The following is an 18,734-nucleotide window of genomic DNA, read 5'->3' as shown; positions in this document are numbered from 1 at the left end:
TTGCTATCTTAAAAAAAAAAATCAAAAGCATTGTTTTATATAACAAATTGCAAAAGCCACCCAATAGTCATAGCTACAGCTCCCTGGCAGATGATCACATAACAGTTTGCAGTAATAGAGCAAGAAGGGAGACAAAGTTGGAATTTTTAAGTGTCAAAACCACCAAATTCTCAGAAAACAGAGCTTTGCTTGGCCCACGCATCATCATTAAAGTTTAAAATGGCATCTTCTCAACATAGTACAAAGTTACGCAAGTAACAACCTGTTTCAGAGACACCCAATCACAACCATGATAAGCTTCTGCTTAGACAAAATGGGTTCAGCAGTCTAAATAGCCCGATGGAGGGGAGGTGAGAGAAGTTGAAAACAAAGTACAAGAGAACATCTTAATTATTTTACATAGGTGAGGACTAAACAAATGCTTTTCCTGTGCATATACCATGGAAAGATGTGATACCTGGGAACCAAATTGTATGGGCACCGATTGATTCTACCAGATGCCAAGGTTCTAAGTGATACTGGCTGTCCAACGTAGATATGTATGGTACCAAAATTGTCACTGAGTATTCTTCTGGCTTTTAATAACCCCTACAAAAACGGGAAGAACAAAACTCAAATTTTGGTGCTACAGGGTGTGTATGCATCCACCTACGCTTTGTTCTTAAGGAATTTACATACAGATGTAGATTCTTTAGGCTTTGGGACTCCTAGAAGTTCATATGCATAGAGAGATTCTTCTAATATTCTCTCATAGCTGATGCTGATGGGAACAAGGTACGTGTCAAAGACTTCACGTTTAAAAAATGGTTCCATCACAATGCTGAGAAGACCTGCAAATTGGAAAAAAAAAAAAAAAAAAAAAAAAAAAAGTGAATCACTTGTCTTTTTCGAGGAGGGAAAGGCAAATGCCATTTAACTTTGAAAAAGATATCTTCAAATTTTAGAAACTGCTAATAGGTGTGCACTGTGCCTGTTCTCTCTTCAAGCAAGCAGAAGCACAAGACATTGCCCAAGCTTTAAACAGACAGTAAATGTAAGCAATGCATTTGGACAGCTATTTGTGCTCTTTTCGGCAGCACTGCCCTGCACTCACACAGCATCTTCTTTCTAAAGATTCCCCATTACTTTTACAGTTAGCTTACAATATTTCTCTGCTAGTCAGGGGATGCCTATTTTCTATAAAGAAAAGGGTGAAGAGTTATGCAATTAAGTACACAACAGGGCAAAGGGAGAGAAAGCAGTGGAGTGCAAGAGACTCTTACTGCCATTCTTTGTATGGCCTTGGAACCCCAACCATAGTGTTTTCCACTATTCCAAAAGACCACCACTTTAACATCCCTTCCTGTATGAAGAACTTACAAAGCACAAAGCCACTAATGAAAACACTAATAATCATGAAAAGTGATAAGTTTTCAACAAACCTACCAAACTTTGGAGTCAGAGTCTTGGCGGTGCGGCTTCTAGTTCCTTCAAGAAAAAATTCAATTGGGGCATAGCCACTCTTCAAAAGTAAAACAAACAAAAAAGCTGGTCAGAAAAATAAAAACATTTCTTCTTTACTGCCCACAAATAGTTTTAAGTAATTAAAATGTACGTAAGCTTTTTTTACTGGACGCCATGCATGTCTAACTTCAGTCATCTCTAAGCCTATATTCATCCACTGTATTTGCCACACCATATAGTTAAATTAACAAAAATATTGTGTCTGTCATGAGATATGGGCACATGATCCAAAGCAACTGATGAGCAGCAATTTGTTTACCATCTACTGCTGAACTATAATAAGAGAGTGCACACATGCTCTTCACTTATAGCAATTCTTAGGTAAAATGCATTTAATCAGATCACAGTGAAGACTTTCAGTCACCTAGCTATAACATCTTGCACATTGCACATGAATCATTCCAACGAAGTATTTCTTAGGCATACATTTTGAGAGTTCATTAATTTATTTACCCTTAACATGGTTTTTACATATTCAGCAAACACGGCCCAGTAGAGTCTGTTCCCACCAAAGGAACGTCGCATAAAAAAGGCACCTGCCCTTCGTAGCAGCTCACCAACTATTTTCATTCCTAGGAAATCTGAAAAGTAATAAAACAAAAACAAAACCACATACACAGAACTTACAGGTTAATATCAACCAGCAGAATCAACCATTTTCTTTAATATACTGATTCAATGATCAGAACAAAGAAGATCTCTTTCAAGGATCCTGTTGCTGCAAATACCTTTATTTGCTCTCAGATTGTCTAACAAGACTTACACAGACATGAATCGCATATTATAATATGCTTTCAAATTTTTTTTGTAAGCAGCATTCACTCAGAGCAATTTATTTTTGTAATTTAAATGGCCAGATTTCAACCGTAATAAAGACTAAGTTTTTGAAGTACGTTGTCTCACTCATCTTCAGACAGATCAGTTACCACTGAATGTATCCTAGAAGACACAGAAATTAACTGACCAATTACACTATATTACACCATTTATGATCCTGACTCATCACTTTGGGAGGTGTACACCAAACCAGCTAAAATTTTTTAGTTTTCCAGTTTTAAGCAACCATGGTCAATGTTTAACTTGTCAAAACCAGGAAACACCATTACAAATTTATTAGGGAAGCATTTAAAATGAGTCTATGCAGCAGCTGGCCATGTGCTGTTTCAGCCTCCTTGCCACCTCAATCCATGAAACACTTGAGAACAGATACTCACTCAGTAAAATAAATTCACATTTCCTGCTGCGACACGAACAATGACTGCTTTGAAGATGTCATATACTGTGTCACACACACATATATGTGACATATATATATATATATAAGAAAAAATAGATAAAAAGAAATTGGCTACAAGACCCTGGGCAGCAATAGCAGCTGTCAGAGCTTCCCATGTGCAGAAGTCCATCTCTTTCCCTTACCCTCCTACTAACCTTCCTCTCACCACAACATAGACTCTATCGCCTCTCTTACTTCCACCCTCCTGCCGTGTACTCAACCTCCCAATCAGGATGCTGGCTGCATGCCCAATGCCTCTTCCCATCACACTGCTACCACACAAACTGGGACCAAAGCGCATCCTTTCACATACCTCAAGCCCACACCACCTCACCAGCTCTGCACCGATGTGTTGGGTTTGTGTGTTTGTGTGGTGGAGGTTTGGTACTGAGGGAAGCGGCTACAGCTCCCCCAGCTCCAAGTTGGACCCACCTCTGCGCCAAGGCCGAGCCAATTAGCGATGGTGGCCGTGCCTCTGTGATAACATATTTAAGAAGGGGAACCTGGGAGGAGGAGTTGGAGTTGTGAGGAGGAGTTCTGAGGGAGACACTTACGCAAACACTGAGGTCAGTGGAATAAAGGAGGGGGAGGAAGGGGGGGAGGTGTGCCAAGGCAGAGCCCCCCTGCAGCCCTCAGAGGACCCAATGCCAGAGAAAGTGGCTGCACCCGAAGAAGGCCGGGACTCTGCGGGAAGTCTGCATTGTTGTAGTTCAGTGCTGGCAAGACTGCAACACGTGGGAGGGACCCACCCTGGAGCAGCTTGGATCAGCTGCAACCCATGGGAAGGACTTATGTCGGAGAAAGTTCATGGAATACTGTCTCCTGTGAGAGGGACACCATGCTGGAGCAGGGAAAGAGTGTGAGGAGTCCTCTGTTTCTGCCGCTCCTTCCTCCTCAGCAATGTATGAGGGACTGACTGCAACCCCCATTCCCTGCCCCCTGCGCCACTGCAGGGGGAGGAGGTAGAGAAATCAGGAGCAAAAAACTCAGCCAGGGAAGAAGGGAGGGGTGAGGGGAAGGTGTTTTTAAGATGTGGTAAAGCCTCTCACTGTCCTGCTCTGTTTGTTAAGTGTTGTTGGTGGTGTTTGAATTAAATTGATGTTCTTTTTCTTCCCCTAACAAGTCTGTCTTTTGCCTGTGCCCATAACGGGCGAGTCATCCTTCCCTGTCCTTATCTCGATTTCCGAGCCTTTTGTTGTATTTTTCTCCTTCCCTTTCCTGAGGGAGAAGGAGTGAGCAAACGGCTGCACAGTGCACAGTTTCCCTCTGGGCTCAAACCACAACAGCCTCTAATCTGACTTGCTCCCAAGGCCTGAGACAGAAACATGACCCCAGCACCAGCTAGATTCCTGTTAATGTACTGTATGAGCATGTACTCTGATGTTACTGGCAACTGTTTACCTTCGCTTAGCTAATCCCCATAGATCTTTCCATATGTTGCTTGAAACCAAGTGATAACTAATAAATCAGAGGCACTTACCATCTATATCAGGAGAGCGTCTCTGCATTCAGCATTAAGTACCACTTTGAGAGTGAGTTTGTAAACCGCATCTTGTGAACCTCTTACACAATATGCAGTAGATACAACTAGAACCATAGAGAACTGTGTTTTCTCCAGAGAAATTTAATACACACATGCAGCAGTACAATCAAGCAGCAAGCCTCTAATTCTGAAGAACTTTGACCCCAAAACACTTCAAAAAAATGTTAATCACTAAAAAAATCCCTCTCAGCTAAGCAAATAGTATCTCAAGATACTGTTTTGAGGCTCCAAACTCAAAAAGGCTCTAATCCAAAAGTCAGCAAAAGATTACACTGATACCTATGACAGCATGTGCACAGATTCTGAACAATACACGACAGGTGAGCAGCTGCAACACCTTGATCAAGGCAGCTATGAGACTCCAACTTCTGAATTCACCAGAATCTAACGTGCATCACCCAGAAGCAAGGTACCACTAACTCAAAGATCAGCAGAATCTCATCTTCCCTAGAAAGCACATTCTCCCAGCTTCTGTTGATTTTATACTGGTTTTCCTAACCCCCTGACTGGAAAAGTAGACTACAGTAGAGTAGTAGGTTCCAGATCTTTGCTACCTTGCCTGTGTACATTACAGCACTGCACCAGACCCGAGGTTGTCATCTGCCTGCTTAGAAGACCTGGTTGATACCTGAAACTTCCAAGATCAGGTTTCTCAGTTAAGTGCTGTCAGGGTTTGGATTTTCAAAAAGCACATTAACTCAGAAGATATTCACTGTTAAAGTCTTCAAGAATTGTTTCCCGCAAATATACTGGCTTCATCTGCTTTAGAATTAAGTATGTCTAAAATTGTGACCTCTGATGTGAAATTTCGTTTCCCAGCTAGCTCTGTTCTCAGCACTTCACATAACAGAGTCCTGCCAATCCTTCAAGGGAATCAGTCGCACCAGCAACAAGCCCGCGGTGGCTGGCACTTCATATCTGGCTACTATGACTGCGCTTAAAACTGTACAAAGAATCACAAAGGGTTCTGCATACACAGTAGCTCTTGGGCAAGTTTTCACCTGTTCCCAGGCCAAAAAAGCAACATAGAAGTCTTCACAACACCTGTCTTTGCCCCAGCCTTGGGTCTACAGAGTTCTGGGTGAACTTGCTATGAAAAAATTCACCTTTGATTGGACTCAGGAGCAATGGGAAGCTTTCAGATGCTGTGAGCATCTCACCCAAAGAGGTTTTAACAAGACATATTTGGAACAGAAGTTAAAAACAACTACTTATAGTAGCAGTTACCAGACTCCTTGCTACCAATTCTCTGAATCCTGAAAATATTGTTAAAAGAACATACTTGCCTATTCCTGCAGCAATAACAGGCAAAGCCAAGTCATACGTATATAGCAAATAAGACAGCATCAGAAAGTCTACGTAGCTTCGGTGACTGGGCAGCAGTACAACTGGATGCTCCTGAATGGCGTGTTGCAACTGAAAAAAATACCAGCACAAACAATATTGTTCCAGTATTTACAGATTGACTGTTGAAATTTACAGTACAGAACTTCACAGGGCTTAAGGCAAACAGAAACTGATTTGTTTGAGGGTGGTTTCTCTGACCACATACTCTATACCTTTTTCAGCATGGAACCACAGGAAATTTGGAGCAATTGTTTCCAGACTAGCAACCTGTGGTTTACAAGCATCACAGGACTCAAAAGCCAGGGCTTGATAGTCTAATTCAAATCCCTTTTGATGGGGATGAGAAACCCAACAGGGGTTGTCAGGGCTGACATCGCTGTCTTCCAGGGAATGTGCTGCACCCTCCAGAACAGCGGCATCCTGCAATGAAACAGGGGGACAAGAGCTCCCCAGGTAACTGAGGCAAATTTAAAGCATTAGCTGCCTCAGAGGTGCACAATATTTCACCATTCTTAGCTGTATGAAGGTTTTGCAGAACAGCCAACCCACTCAGCCACATAACATTAGGTTTTCATCCCCAATTTAGCTAAATACATTATTAAATGTACAGTATCAGATAGAAAAACTCTCTCAGTGGCTGATCTAACAAAATCGCTGACACATGGTATTCCTTACCATAGGAAGCATTTAGAAAATGTACAAAAAGTCCTGCTGTTTGCCTCTAAAATACTTATATATCATCTGTCTTTCCCCTCACGCTTATTAAGAAATGAAGTAACAAACACAAGTGCAGTCTTTTTTTTTCAAAAGGTATTTTTCATATTTGTTACTTGAAGCAAAGATTAGAGCCTTTGTCCATGTGACTGGTATATGAAAATATTAGAACTTTTTTTTCCCCCACCAGTACTCACTCTCTGCATTCCTTCTTCATTCACACAAACTCTCTGGAAAAGTTGTTTAAATATTTTGCTCAATGTAAATGCAAAAAATCTGACAGCTCCTAATTGCATACTGTGGCCCATCTCATCCAGGATTTCCGTGGCTTCTTCTTGAATAATATCAGGTGATTCTCCCATCTCTTTTGCTAACTAAAGAGAAACAAAACAAAACAGCAGTCAGATGTTGTTCCCTTCTCCCTGCCCACGCACACCGTTCTATGTGCCACGACAATTATGGCAGAACTACTGCAACAGTCCACAAGATTATATTTTATGTGATAGGCATGCATCTAATCATACAGAATCTCTTTGGTGTCAGCCAACAAGAGAAAGCCAAGTTAAAGCTGTTCAAAATCAAGAATAAGCTTAGATGTCAATGGTGGGGGGGGAAGAGTGTACAACAATTTTCCCCCCCCAAACACCCCATCTGAATGTTTTAACCTCTAGCATCTTCAGAGGAGATTTAAATTCAAAGAACATTTCTTATATTACTGATCTGAAGAAGGCTGTGTGCAATTTTGACTAGTAAAATGAAACCTATGTTTGCAGGGATATTCACAACGTAAATCTTTGAAGTGCATTTGGGTTAGATTTTAAGACTTGGCTGAAGAACCTCAGCCCTATCATGCTTCAATTTCTTTCTAATGTTACTAATTTATTGGACTATCTTTCAAACTATAGCTGTCATGTTTGACAAGGTCAGCAATAATCATCTTTTTCCCTGCTGCCACACAAAGCTTGTCTGTGTTCAATGCACGTCGTCTTACAGCTCAATCTCCAGCCTCACCTGCTTGATAACATATTGAACTTGCTCTGACTGGAGAACAGCACTTTTAATAGCGTTTGGCTTGCAAGGTGAAAGTCCCTTGTAGATCACAGGAGTATAACATTTCATTGCGTATCTCAAGTCACTGGACAATCGTCTTTCCTCCAAGATATCTTCAAACTCATCTCTTTTCTTTGACATGAGCTCTTTCTGCTGGGAACACACAAATAAAGAATGAGACACTGCCTCTAGCCATTCAGTGGTCTGCTTGGCTACAGTACCAAAATAATAGCACGCCATACTTTTGCAATCTTTGGGGTTTATTTTTAGCTTTCTATACTGTTTGCATTCCACACTCTGAGTGCATGAACAAATATTACCTGCTTGGAACAATGCTGCAGAAAGAAACTAAAAAGAAAAGGGGAAAAAAAAACCAAAACAAAACCTCAACCCTTTCCAACTGCAAAGATCCCCAAATCACCCTATGCCACGTTACTTAATTCTGCCCAAGAGGAAGAAGTTGAGAAAACGCCTGGGCTTTGAAAGCTAAAGTGCCTTGCCTCCAGCTTCTCCATGATTAATAGGTATTAACTAAAATACCTTTGATTCTGACTCTCATAGCTGCATGAAGACAATGCCATAATGACATTATAAAAACATAATCGTCAACACATAAAAAAATAATCCCTGCTACTTTCAGTTGCATCTGGGACTTTAGTGATTTGTGCTGGCTTTCACCAAGCTTGGACATAAGGTACATAAAACACAGTCAGGCAGGAACAAACAAAAAAACCACATTATCAGCCATGTGAAGATCAAAATACAATATGGTACACACACAGGTAAAGAGAGCACAGCCTCTGAGTAACCAACACCACTGCTAAGCCGGAAAACAAATGGTACATCAAGAACTAATTGTGGATCCATCCTGCTGCAGAAATATCAGTGACAAAACTCTTCCCCTTAAGTCAGTAGGCATCCCCTGTGCTGGAGAGAGATGTCTCCTATTATCTTCTAGAACACCACAATTTGTATGAATGACCCCTCAGTCCTTCCAAAACTGAAAATGTATTTCTCTAAACTTCAAAACATCAGCAATAGCCACCAGACAAGCAAGGCAACTGGAGCAAGCCTCTGTGAAACACAAATACAAAAGTACTGGTTATGATCAAACATATTTATTAGAAGAAGATGCTAAAAATAAAAATGCTTATGACTTCCTCTACAGCATCACTTGAAGGGTAGCACAGGCATCCCTTCCATTCATTCTTCCTCCTCTCCCTATATACAACCTGTGCAGAACCAGTCTGATAATGGAAGGGTAAAACATGCTGTTTCCTGGGCTCTTTCAGTAACCTTTGCTGGTGTTGAGAGGTAAGCCTGGCCAGCAAACATACAGAAGAACACCAGGAAGAGATAAGCAAAACGCCCAGCAGTGGCGGCTGGGTTTTCAACCTTGGGAGAGGGAGTCAGGTTTCACTGCCAGCTGACCACAGCCACATCAGCAACACTCTCAAAGCAGTTGACATTTAATGTAAGTAGAGAACAAACATTTAGTTCCTGTCCATTCATTGAGACAAGATAATTCAGCAAAACAAACCAAAAAATCTCAAATCAGGAATATCTCCACTTAAGAATCACAAAAAAATCCTTCAAAGCCTCAACTGTATCGAAAGCCAATTTCATTTTATCAGAGAACAGAAATCCTGCTATAACATTTGACCTTCTCATATTCTTTTCCCCACACAGTATAGTCAAATTTGGATACCATCCTTCTACTACAGTAGTATTTTGTAGGTCATCTAACTTTTCTTCGCACTACTGTAATTTAGAGAGTTGTCCCACAGTAACTGCAGAAACGAACTCTCCATGGACTTTTAAAACAATCCTATACAAGGTATTAAACCCGGGCCCATATTCATTTAAAACTTTTAGGGGTTTTTTTTCCTATACACTTTACCATTATAGTTTTCAATCTTTCTTCTTCCACAACATTCAACTAGTTGATGTTTTGCAAGAGCCAAGTAAGCTAAGAACTGTTAAGAGGACTGGTAATAGCTTGTATTAATCATCTGTTGTCATTGATACCTTATATCTACCCCCTCGAATAAAAATAAACAGAAGAAAAATCCCTTATACTCTGTAATAGCAAAAAAGATAGCTCAGAATAGCATCAGAAAACATTAGTTGTCTCTAAGTATACACCTACTTACATCAGTATGCGACAAGTTATTGCTCAGAAAATCTAAGCAACATTTATGTCAATTAGCAAAGTTTAAATCCTGCAACGTGCAACTACACGAAACCCAGACAAAGAAACGCAGCAATCAGCTCGGGTATCATTGGCCACATCAGCAGTCACCGTGCTGCTACAGCCGTTCTCCAACACAGCTCTGGCAACCAGCGTTTTGTAAAGGCCACGGTCAATTGAAAAGTCACCTCTCTGCCACTGCTCCCCATTTGATGTCTCCAGATTTGACGTGCAACTGATTTCTCTCCGTGGCAATAGTTATTTTCACGCCCCGTACTGAAGTAGTGCTGAGGGAGCCAAAACACACACTTTACTAAACACTTAAGAAGAATAATGCTGCTTTTACACATTATGGCCAAACTGTTCCTCCAGGTTCAATTGCTTAGTTGAAAGCACATTTAGAAAATAGGCTGTTGGAAACCTTGACACAGGAAAATTCAGTTACGTGCAGTGTTACTGCAACATCGGTGAAGTACAAAAGCAAAACAGCAGGAGCCTGGAACTCCTCTCCTTCCAAATAACCTTTGAAAGCAATAAAACGAGGGTGCTCATGGTGCACTTGGGATACCAGCGTACAGCCAAGGAGACATAGGAGAGTAGTGTGGGAATCTCTGCTGAAACCAGGAGCTGTTTCCCCCTCTCCCCAGTCCCCTCCTCCTAATGCAAGTAGAGAGGGGGGGGTTAGAACCCCACGCCCAAATCTCCTTGTCTGAGGCTGGCATAGGAGCCGCAGAGAAAAAACAAGGTCAATGAAGTCATTTCTACCATGTAACGCAGGAAAATCCGCTTTGGCCACTCCATCTCCGTGACAATTTTCTAGTGCTGAATTCGTCGTCACTGGCAGGTTCTGGTGCAGCCGCGGGGCAGCCTGGTGAAGCGCCCGGTGCTCGGGCACCTGCTGCCCAGCCAGCCTCTCCGCCAGGCCTGGTCCCAGGGCTGCTGGACAAAACCTCTCTAAAGAAGAGTCCCAGCCGCTTCCCACCCTTTTTAGGCCGGCTGGCGTTTCACAGCGTATCTGAGGGGAAAAGCGGCACTCGGAAGCGGGAGCTGTGACTGTCGTGAGTGACACGACTGGTACTGTGGAGGCGAGGCGGGCTAGGGGCCTGCAGTGGCTGGGGAAGGTGAGCTTCTGAGGGGAAACGTCCAGTTCCCGCTTGGCCGCGACCTGCCCCCGCCGGGGCCCGGGAGAGGCCTCGTCCCCTCCCGAGTCCGGCAGCGCGCAGCCCCCGCTCCAGGGCCGCGCCGCCGCCGCCTGCCCCCGCCCCGCGATAGGGGTAGGGCCGGGGAGGCTTGTGCGCGACACACCCGCGCCCAGCAGAAACCCTGGAAACCCCCCCTCCAGAGCCCCAAAGCGGGTGGGCGGGAGGTCGCGCCAAGCGCCGTCACTCCGCTTCAGAGTGAACGGCACCGACGCGGCGCGGGGGTGAGGCGGGCGGCCCCCTTCCCCCGCGGCACCACACCCCGCTCCCCCCGCGCCGCCGCTGCCTACCGAGTACATGGGCGCCCCTCGCCGCGCCCGCCCGGGCGCCGCTGCTCCCGCCGCCGCCGCCGCCGCCATGGTCCTGCGAGCTCCGCCGCGCCGCCCCGCGCCCCGCTCGCCCGCCCTACCCCGTCGCGGCGGTCTCCCGCCCGCAGCCGCCGCCCGCGGCGCCCATGGCCCCGCGCCGCCCCGGCCCGGCTGCCCGGTGCGCTGCGGCAGGCGCGGGGGAGGGCGGGGAGACAGCGCGATGGGCGGCGCCATCTTGGGGGCGACGGGAGCCGCTGGGGATCAAATGTCCTTCCGCCCGCCGCCCCGCAGCAGCCATGGGGTCGCGGGAGCCGTGCCGCCGGCTGGAGGCGGTGCTCGGCGCCCTCTACGACCTGGGTGGGTGAGAGAGCGGGGCCGCGCCGCGCCACGCCACGCCACGCCGCGGGCCGCTCAGCGGTGCGGAGTGGGGCTGGGCACTGTGCCGAGGCCGGCAGCACTGCGGCCTTCCCTGGGGGCCGGGGAAGGGAGGAGGCCGGGCGTGTTCACTCTGAAGCGGAGTGATGGCTGTCGCGCACAGCTGACCCGGGGCATGTGTTCGGCACGCAGGTGAGGAGCCCAGCCCTCGGCGTGCCGCGGAGGACTGTGCGGCGAGCGCAGGGGCGGCGGCGGAGCAGGAGAGCCGGGAACCGCAGCCGGCGGCGGGTAGTGCCGGCGGGGCGGCGGGCGGGCGGCGCGGAGCCCGCGACTTTTTCGGGGAGCTGCGGGCCGAGCTGGGCGCCGCCGCCGTCCCGCCGCCACCCGCCGCACCCCCGGCCGTGGAGGTCGTGGTGTTTCGTGGGAGGAAGAGGAAGGGGCGGCCCAGCCCCTCGGCAGCACCCACCGGCGGTGCCCAGGTAGGGCCGGGCGGTGAGTGGGGGGGCCGGGCGGTGAGTGGGGGGGTCGGGTGGGTCCCTTTCCTGCAGGCATGGGTGCTGCTGGCCCCGAGCAGGGGCCACCTTGTCACGGGGTGCCTTCCTTGGGCACTGCACCGATACTGCTGAATATCTTGCTGGTTCTTTAAAGCGCGGTTATTTTTTTTTTTTATAAGCCACGCCGAAGACTTGACATTGAGCAGGTGCTGGACTGGGATGCCCACTTCTGGTGACAGTTAAAACCAAACAAAACTCTTTGCGTGTTCGGCGCTTTTTTTTTTTCCTGTCTCTCCAGTCTGCCACCATAAATTGTGAGATACCTTCCATAATTCCCCCTTCCGTGCCTAGTCTTCCCTCTTGCTAACACAACTGCCTGGAAATCCGGGATTCTTTGGCGATCTGTGTGCTCAGCTTGATGGCATCCAGTCCTGCTGATTTCCAGCTGGGCTGCTGACCGGGGCAGGCTGAAGCAGGGGTGGGGGCAGGACTTGAAGACTTTTTTTTTTTCCAATTTCAGGAGATCCCTGGATAAGTATACTATATTTGAAATAGATATATCCAGCAAAATAAATTGATCTGCAGATAGGACTGCCAATACAGCAAGAAGTGAATGAAACGGGAAGCAAAGCCTCTTGGCTACTTCTGTGCCTAAGCGTTTTGTGTGCTGCTCTGTTCTCATTAATAGGTGTGGGTGTGAGGTGCCAAAGCTTCCTTCTCTTCTCTGGCATCGCAGCAACGCTCGGCTGTTCACAAGCAACATGCGGCTTGGAGTATCAGTGTTGGGTGGTCGATGGGGAAGGCATGACAGCATTAGATCTCAGTCTTCTGGTTTGGTTTGTTCATGCTAAATTCCCTCATGCTACCAGAAACTGTAGCTGAGTTGCTTCAACAGAGAGGCCTGGATAGGCTTGGCTGTAAGCTGAGCTGCCTTCCACACCAAGCAGAGGGTCCCTTGCTTGTTGATCGGTCTCCAGATCTTATAGTTTCTCTGTTTGTTTTCTTTAAGTCATGTTTATGGTCATAACATCAGAAGCCCAATTCTAAAGTAAGTCCAGATGGACCAACACATGGCTGTCTTGAATTCAGGGACACTTACTGATACCTGGGGTTTGACTGCTTAGAATTGGGAAGTTCAAGAGACTGACCAAGCGGCTGGTTGAATCCATAAACTTTTGTGCTTTTTCGGGCACGTTTTCCTCTAAAAATTGCCCTAGATACTTATTTTCTTATGCTTTTTATAACTTAAGTTTTTCTGCCTGAAAAGACTGGTGTTACGCTTGTTAGTAAAATGCTCTGAAAATAACCAGGTTTATTTGTGGTCAAAATGGACAGTTTTATATAGAGGCTTTTTCAGAGTTGAGAGATGTTTGGGTTTGGCTTTGGTAGATGCAGAGGGAAGCCCTGATGTACCGTGGGACCTGAACCTGTGACTCAGTGTGACTTAATGTCCTGGAGAGTGAAAAGGAAATGCATTAAAAGCGTTCAGGTTCAGTTTTAATACATCTGTTGTACTCCTGCTTCCTTAGAGGGGATAGTGCCCTTGAGAGCAAACAGGGAAAGACGAGCAAGTGGATGCTACTCTTGAACAGACTGCAGTTTGTCTGCCTGCGTCAGCACAATTGGGAGCAGGCAGACCATACGCTCAGAGAGGTGGTTCAGCATGTCCTCCCTGAAATCAGGAGTCGGACGCAGTCTAAAATAACCTTTGGAGATTTGTTACTTCTCTGAAATGTCCCATCTGGGACACTCCCATAGCGAGCAGGTGTGGAGCTCTCCCTGGGGATTTTGCACTTCTTTTTCTTCCTAGGATATGATCTGCCCCCCACCCCCTCCCGAGAGTTCCTCCAAACTGAGAACTGCTGATGGAAGGTCTCAGTGTAAATCATGAGTATAAAAGATGTAGTTTTCACTGATCTCGTTTTGAGCAAGTGGTTTCTTTAGACAGCATTAAGTGGGATCTGCCATTTAGTGACAGTGCATCCTCTGGAGCTGTTTCTCTTGCATTAGTTAAGCTGGATATGTGCACTAATGTATGTCCATGCAGTTTTCTGCGTGTTGCCACCAGCTGTTGGTACATGTGCTATTACCACTGCACTGTTACCACTGCCCTCTCTGTCTCAAACAAAATGACTTAAAAGTTCATGTCCTGTCCTGCATTAGCAGTTTGGTACGGATTTGGAAATGGAAATATGCATGACATGTCGCTCACGTGGCAGGTTTTATATATACATATACTTACATATAAAATGTAATTTATTCTTGAAAGTATAAAAATTAATTGCAGCTGTTAATATCTTAGCAGATGATCCAGGCAAGAAAATGCAGGATAAAGCTATATGCACTGTGCTATAATGGTATCCTATAAATTGTGCAAGGTTGTTCCAGTAAGACCCTATAAGATATACATATTAAAAATGCTGTTGAGAGTGTCTCTTTTCATAAATCCAGGTAATAAAGCTAGAAAAATATACTGCTGGAAAGCTGTATGGTCTTCTCTACAACTCTTTTTACATTTCACTGCTTTCCAAAAAACTATCATAATCAGCATTTAAACTGGTGTTCCTTGTTATATTAATTCAAATTGTTTTATTTTGTTTATAGACCAAAATATTGGATGAAGAGAAACATGCAAACGAACAAGAATTTAACTTTGAAAAAGTAAGTCAGTGGGACCTATCTAATCTCACTATTTTAGTGTGCAGGTATGTGTATTTATATCCTTGGGAAAGCTACAGTGGGACCAATGGGAAACGCTTCCAAGAAAGGTTATCTTGTAGGTGAGGATTTCCTAACAGGTAATTTTGACTGCATGCCATGCCAAAGGAGGAACATGCTGGCTGTTGTCAACTGCTTTGTGTGAAGAGAGGCATGTTGCAACTCTGTGGCCTTTCTTTCTGATCTTTCAGTGAGAATTTGAGGGGATCACTGTACGCTAGCTGTGTAAAGCTATGTGAGTACCCATAATGTTTAGCATAGCTCTTTCAGGCCCATGGTGTTAATCTTGGATTTCTGATCTCAGATGGGAGGGGAAAAAAGTATATCTATTTTTGAAACAGCAGATTACTTGTTTCCATTTGTCTTATTATTCTCATCTGTTCTTATATGAGCATAACTAGCATTGACCTTCTTAGATACTGATTCATTTACAGATCTGTGCAAGCAGGTTTTATATGCCTAATATCTGCTCAGGGATGTTCTGTGATCCAGTGAAATCTTTCACTAGAGATTCTGCATGGAGCTCCGTACTGCTGAGAACAGTGGGGATTTAACCACTGACTTTAAAAAGATTATCAATTCACCACAGGTTTTGCCAGGGTATTCTTGTATAGTGTCAACTATGTGTATGTGTGTAGTCAAACCACTTCACCATCTGCCCATCTGTGTTTTTCAACTGGTTAAGTGATCTGCAGCCAAGGAATGAGGACACCCTGTAAATGTTGGGTGCTGTGGGTAGCACATTTCGTTGTTCTTTGTGCAGCACAACATGATTCATTTTTATGTGGAGGAAATCCATTCCATGTGTTGTTTTATGTGAAATGAGGAGAATCAAAAATTGTCCCCCTGACAGTCCTCCCCATTCAGAGCTTAGATGGACAGTGGTTAACTGTTCTGCAGTATAGCTCCAAACTCAGTTAGTTTTATTTTATAGCATGCTGATTTCAGGTATTATTGAGGGTTTCTTTGGGAGTACAACTTTGCTGTGGTCTGTCAAGAGTTATTTTATAACAGGCTGGACAAATTATGAAATAATTGCAATTTTCTGTAATGTTCTAGGCTCGTCTGGAAGTGCACAAGTTTGGAATCACTGGCTACAAGAAGCAGGAACAACGCATATGGGAACAGGAGCGTGCTATCATGCTGGGAGCCAAGGTAATTGTCACTTGGTTTGTGCTGTGCAGTCATCCAGCTGTTACAGTGCAGGAAAGTGGTAAAAAAACACCGGGGGGGTTTTGGCACTACTTCTTTAAAAGACAAGATTCCCTACCCTGACTCTTCTCCCACTTTATCCTTACTTTTAAATTTTCTATTCTGTCTTGTCTATTTTCTGTAGATGTTTGAAAAAACAGTATGGTTGTGTTATTAGAGAAGTTGTATAGATGAAATATGACTGATGGGGGTGGAAAACAACATTTACTAATTTTTGATCAGGCCATTCAAAACTAAATTGAAGGGTTTGCTTTTTAAAGCTTCACTCTCCCAGTGAGTTAGAGGGAGAAAACTTTTCAGTTCTATTTATCATCAGTAGTGTAAAAGAAAAAAATAATTTTGTAGGTCTTTTTTGGTGGATGAGGAGGGGATGGGTTTTCTTTCTAGCTCAGTGTGTATGTGGAAACCTTGTAGGACTGATAGAGCATAAACATCCCTCTCTACTCGCTCCACCAAGAAAGATATGGTTTCTGTGTGTCTACCCTACATCCCTTAAGTCCCTTCCTCTCACCCAAGAGGAAATAAACTATTTCTAAAATAAAAAAACTATTTCTAAAATACTGTCCATGCAAGTGTGTGAATATTTTTTGAACCTATTTGAAAATTTCATCAGTGGTATCCCTCCCAATCTTTATTGCAGCCCCCCAAGAAGGAACATGTGAACTACAAGACTTACCAAGAGAAAATGAAAGAGAAAAAAGCAGCAAAGGAGGATGATAAGGGAAAGGTTTGTGTGACATTTTCTGTATTAAAAGGCAGCATGTAAGAGCTAGTCCAAGAGCTTGACAGATAACGCCTCAGGCGCAGGAGGAGTGCCCGAGCTTGACACCTGCTGCTCCCCGTGGAATGGGTTCCTGGCTCCAGCAGGACTCATCTCATTGGTAAAAGCTGGTTGTGTGCAGTATGAAGGGCACAGAGTTAAGCTTGTGTTCTGCTGGGTTTTACTGCCTCATCCTTTGAGGCTGATAGACTGACAACACAAAATCAGCAGGTTTGGGTTTTTTTTCCTTGCCTCTTAAGGGAAAAAAATGGCCTTCAATTAAAGTTTGTTGCATGTTGTCTAACCACAGAGAGCCAGATCTTCAGCTGGTTTTATATCAGCACAATTCCGTCTAGGATCTTGCTCATTATTTAAAGCAAGGGTGAGGTTTTTGTTGCATCCATCCTCTAGCACAGCCCATCTGGCTCCGAGCCTACTCCCTGTCTCCCCATGGAGTCTTATGTAGGTGGCAGCAGGCTGTGGGGCAGGTAATGGCTCTCTCAGCCTGTTTCCTGCCACCCTCTTTCCCAGGGGACCTACTTCTTCTCCTCTGTCATGTGGCTCAAAGTGTATCTAGTGCATGACCAGACACGGCTGAACCCTGCTTTTTGACAGGTACACTCAGTCAGCCGACTAGGCACGCCTGCCTGGTAGCAAGTTCGTATTTTGACCCAAGGATCTGTCACGTGCCTAAGAAGCAAGCCTCTCTCCTCCTGTGTCTGGATTTGTGCCTCCTCATGTGGCAGGGGCAGCACGTTGGTCATGAGAAGGCTGTACTTTCCGTAAGGTGACAGAAAGGGCTCTGGGCACTCCTAGCAGTGCCTCCATAGTGTGTTGCATCACTTGGCCTGTCAGGAGGTCTCCCAACCTGCCGCTCTGTGAAGCAAAGGATACCTCATGTTTCGTGTGCAGATGGTTGTTTAGTCAAGATGCACTGTTCCTTTTCCATTAAAATATGTATCTTTAAAAGCAGGAACATAAAGGTGATTCTCTCAAGAAGAAGAAGAAAGAACGGAAGGAGAGGTGAGCTGGTTTTAACATGATTAAAATTAACTTGCTTTTGTATACCCTTCCCAGTGTATTTCCCCTGTGTAACTATACACAGTCTTATACCAGAAGTCATGCAGATCACAGTGGAAGGAAATTCTCCAACTGCAGAAGAACATGGTCACAAAATGATGACGTTGCTCTGTGTCTAGCAGTTTCAAGAGGCTTTAGTTATGCAGCTTAACTGAAAATACGTCGGTTCTGCCCCAACATGTCTTAACACTGCAGGTGGAGGTGAGATGGATGGAAATCCCTGTGTGCAGACCCAGGATATGCCACATACTTAGAGCACTTGCCCTGAGGTATAATTTCTGCAAAACACGAGCCACAGTATAGAGAGGCGTGAAAGATGAAGTGGCATTCTTAGTCATAGTGTAGCAGGTTCACTGAAATGTACTCTTTATCTTCTTTCTCTATCCAGAAGTCTTTGTGTTTCTAAACTTTTTGAAATGTAAATCATTCTGTAATGTGCTGCAAATTTTGAATGGCTATGCAGGTAATAAATATTCTGGGGTCATTACATGCTATGATTTCATATTCCATAATACCAAACACTGATTGCACAAATAGGTGACATTTTTCATCATATTAAGCATTTTCATGAGTTTCTGTTGCTTCTCTTATTTTTTTTTTTTCCTCTTCCTATTTCAGGAAGGCCAAAAGGAAGAAATCAGTGCCTAGCATTTGGCCTGCAGGACAAGTTGGAAAATTCAGAGATGGGACCTTGATTCTGCAAAGCTATGACATAAAGAAAATTAAATCATCTAAAGTTATCAAATGAACTTATAATGAGTGAAATGGACAATATGCATAAGATAGAATCCATGTGGCTACCAACACAGACTTACAGAGCCTCTCGCCTTCCCACCATATCCTAATTTTTTTACTTTATTTGTTGTTGCAGGATTTCTATATTTCATTCTGCCTTGGGAAAAATAGGAGAATTTACCATTTGATAAATAAAAATAAGACTCTTAATAAAGAATGTTACACAGGC

General features: G+C 44.5%; 2 protein-coding genes across 6 annotated transcripts in view; one reads left to right on the top strand and one right to left on the bottom strand.

Moving 5' to 3' along the window:
• The window catches only part of GNPAT (glyceronephosphate O-acyltransferase), a 21,270-nt gene extending 9,890 nt beyond the window's left edge, over positions 1-11,380 (bottom strand). Inside the window, exons 1-8 of one of the 4 annotated variants that reach the window (XM_074818532.1) lie at positions 11,114-11,380; positions 7,395-7,586; positions 6,581-6,757; positions 5,609-5,738; positions 1,957-2,084; positions 1,426-1,501; positions 679-830; positions 458-588 (exon numbers count right to left, since the gene is read on the bottom strand). In XM_074818532.1, the coding sequence (XP_074674633.1) occupies positions 458-588; positions 679-830; positions 1,426-1,501; positions 1,957-2,084; positions 5,609-5,738; positions 6,581-6,757; positions 7,395-7,586; positions 11,114-11,365 (1,238 nt within the window). In that variant the 5' untranslated portion in view covers positions 11,366-11,380. Of the gene's footprint in view, positions 1-457; positions 589-678; positions 831-1,425; positions 1,502-1,956; positions 2,085-5,608; positions 5,739-6,580; positions 6,758-7,394; positions 7,587-10,389; positions 10,441-11,113 lie in introns of those variants that run through there. The other 3 variants (XM_074818533.1, XM_074818534.1, XM_074818535.1) reach the window with 3 other exon arrangements.
• FSAF1 (40S small subunit processome assembly factor 1) lies at positions 11,344-18,734 on the top strand. 2 transcript variants are annotated; one of them, XM_074818542.1, is made up of 7 exons: positions 11,344-11,488; positions 11,699-11,985; positions 14,605-14,661; positions 15,778-15,873; positions 16,571-16,657; positions 17,661-17,713; positions 18,389-18,734. In XM_074818542.1, exons 1-7 carry the CDS (start codon positions 11,428-11,430, stop codon positions 18,516-18,518), a joined length of 771 nt encoding a protein of 256 aa, XP_074674643.1. In that variant the 5' UTR covers positions 11,344-11,427; the 3' UTR covers positions 18,519-18,734. The 2 variants fall into 2 exon arrangements, with proteins under 2 accessions (XP_074674643.1, XP_074674642.1); XM_074818541.1 differs by having other exon boundaries at positions 11,359-11,488; positions 17,664-17,713.

The sequence above is a fragment of the Strix aluco genome, chromosome 3 (genome assembly GCF_031877795.1).
Source record: "Strix aluco isolate bStrAlu1 chromosome 3, bStrAlu1.hap1, whole genome shotgun sequence".
NCBI lineage: Eukaryota > Metazoa > Chordata > Aves > Strigiformes > Strigidae > Strix > Strix aluco.
This window is presented reverse-complemented; position numbering and strand designations above follow the sequence as displayed.

What these genes read in the sequence shown, in the direction of transcription:
- FSAF1 (XM_074818542.1), top strand. Translation starts at nt 11,428, where the DNA reads ATGGGGTCGCGGGAGCCGTGCCGCCGGCTGGAGGCGGTGCTCGGCGCC. An exon ending in CGGCGCCCTCTACGACCTGG is followed by an intron (nt 11,489 to 11,698) that starts GTGGGTGAGAGA and finishes TTCGGCACGCAG; the next exon opens with GTGAGGAGCCCAGCCCTCGG. An exon ending in AGGAGGATGATAAGGGAAAG is followed by an intron (nt 16,658 to 17,660) that starts GTTTGTGTGACA and finishes TATCTTTAAAAG; the next exon opens with CAGGAACATAAAGGTGATTC.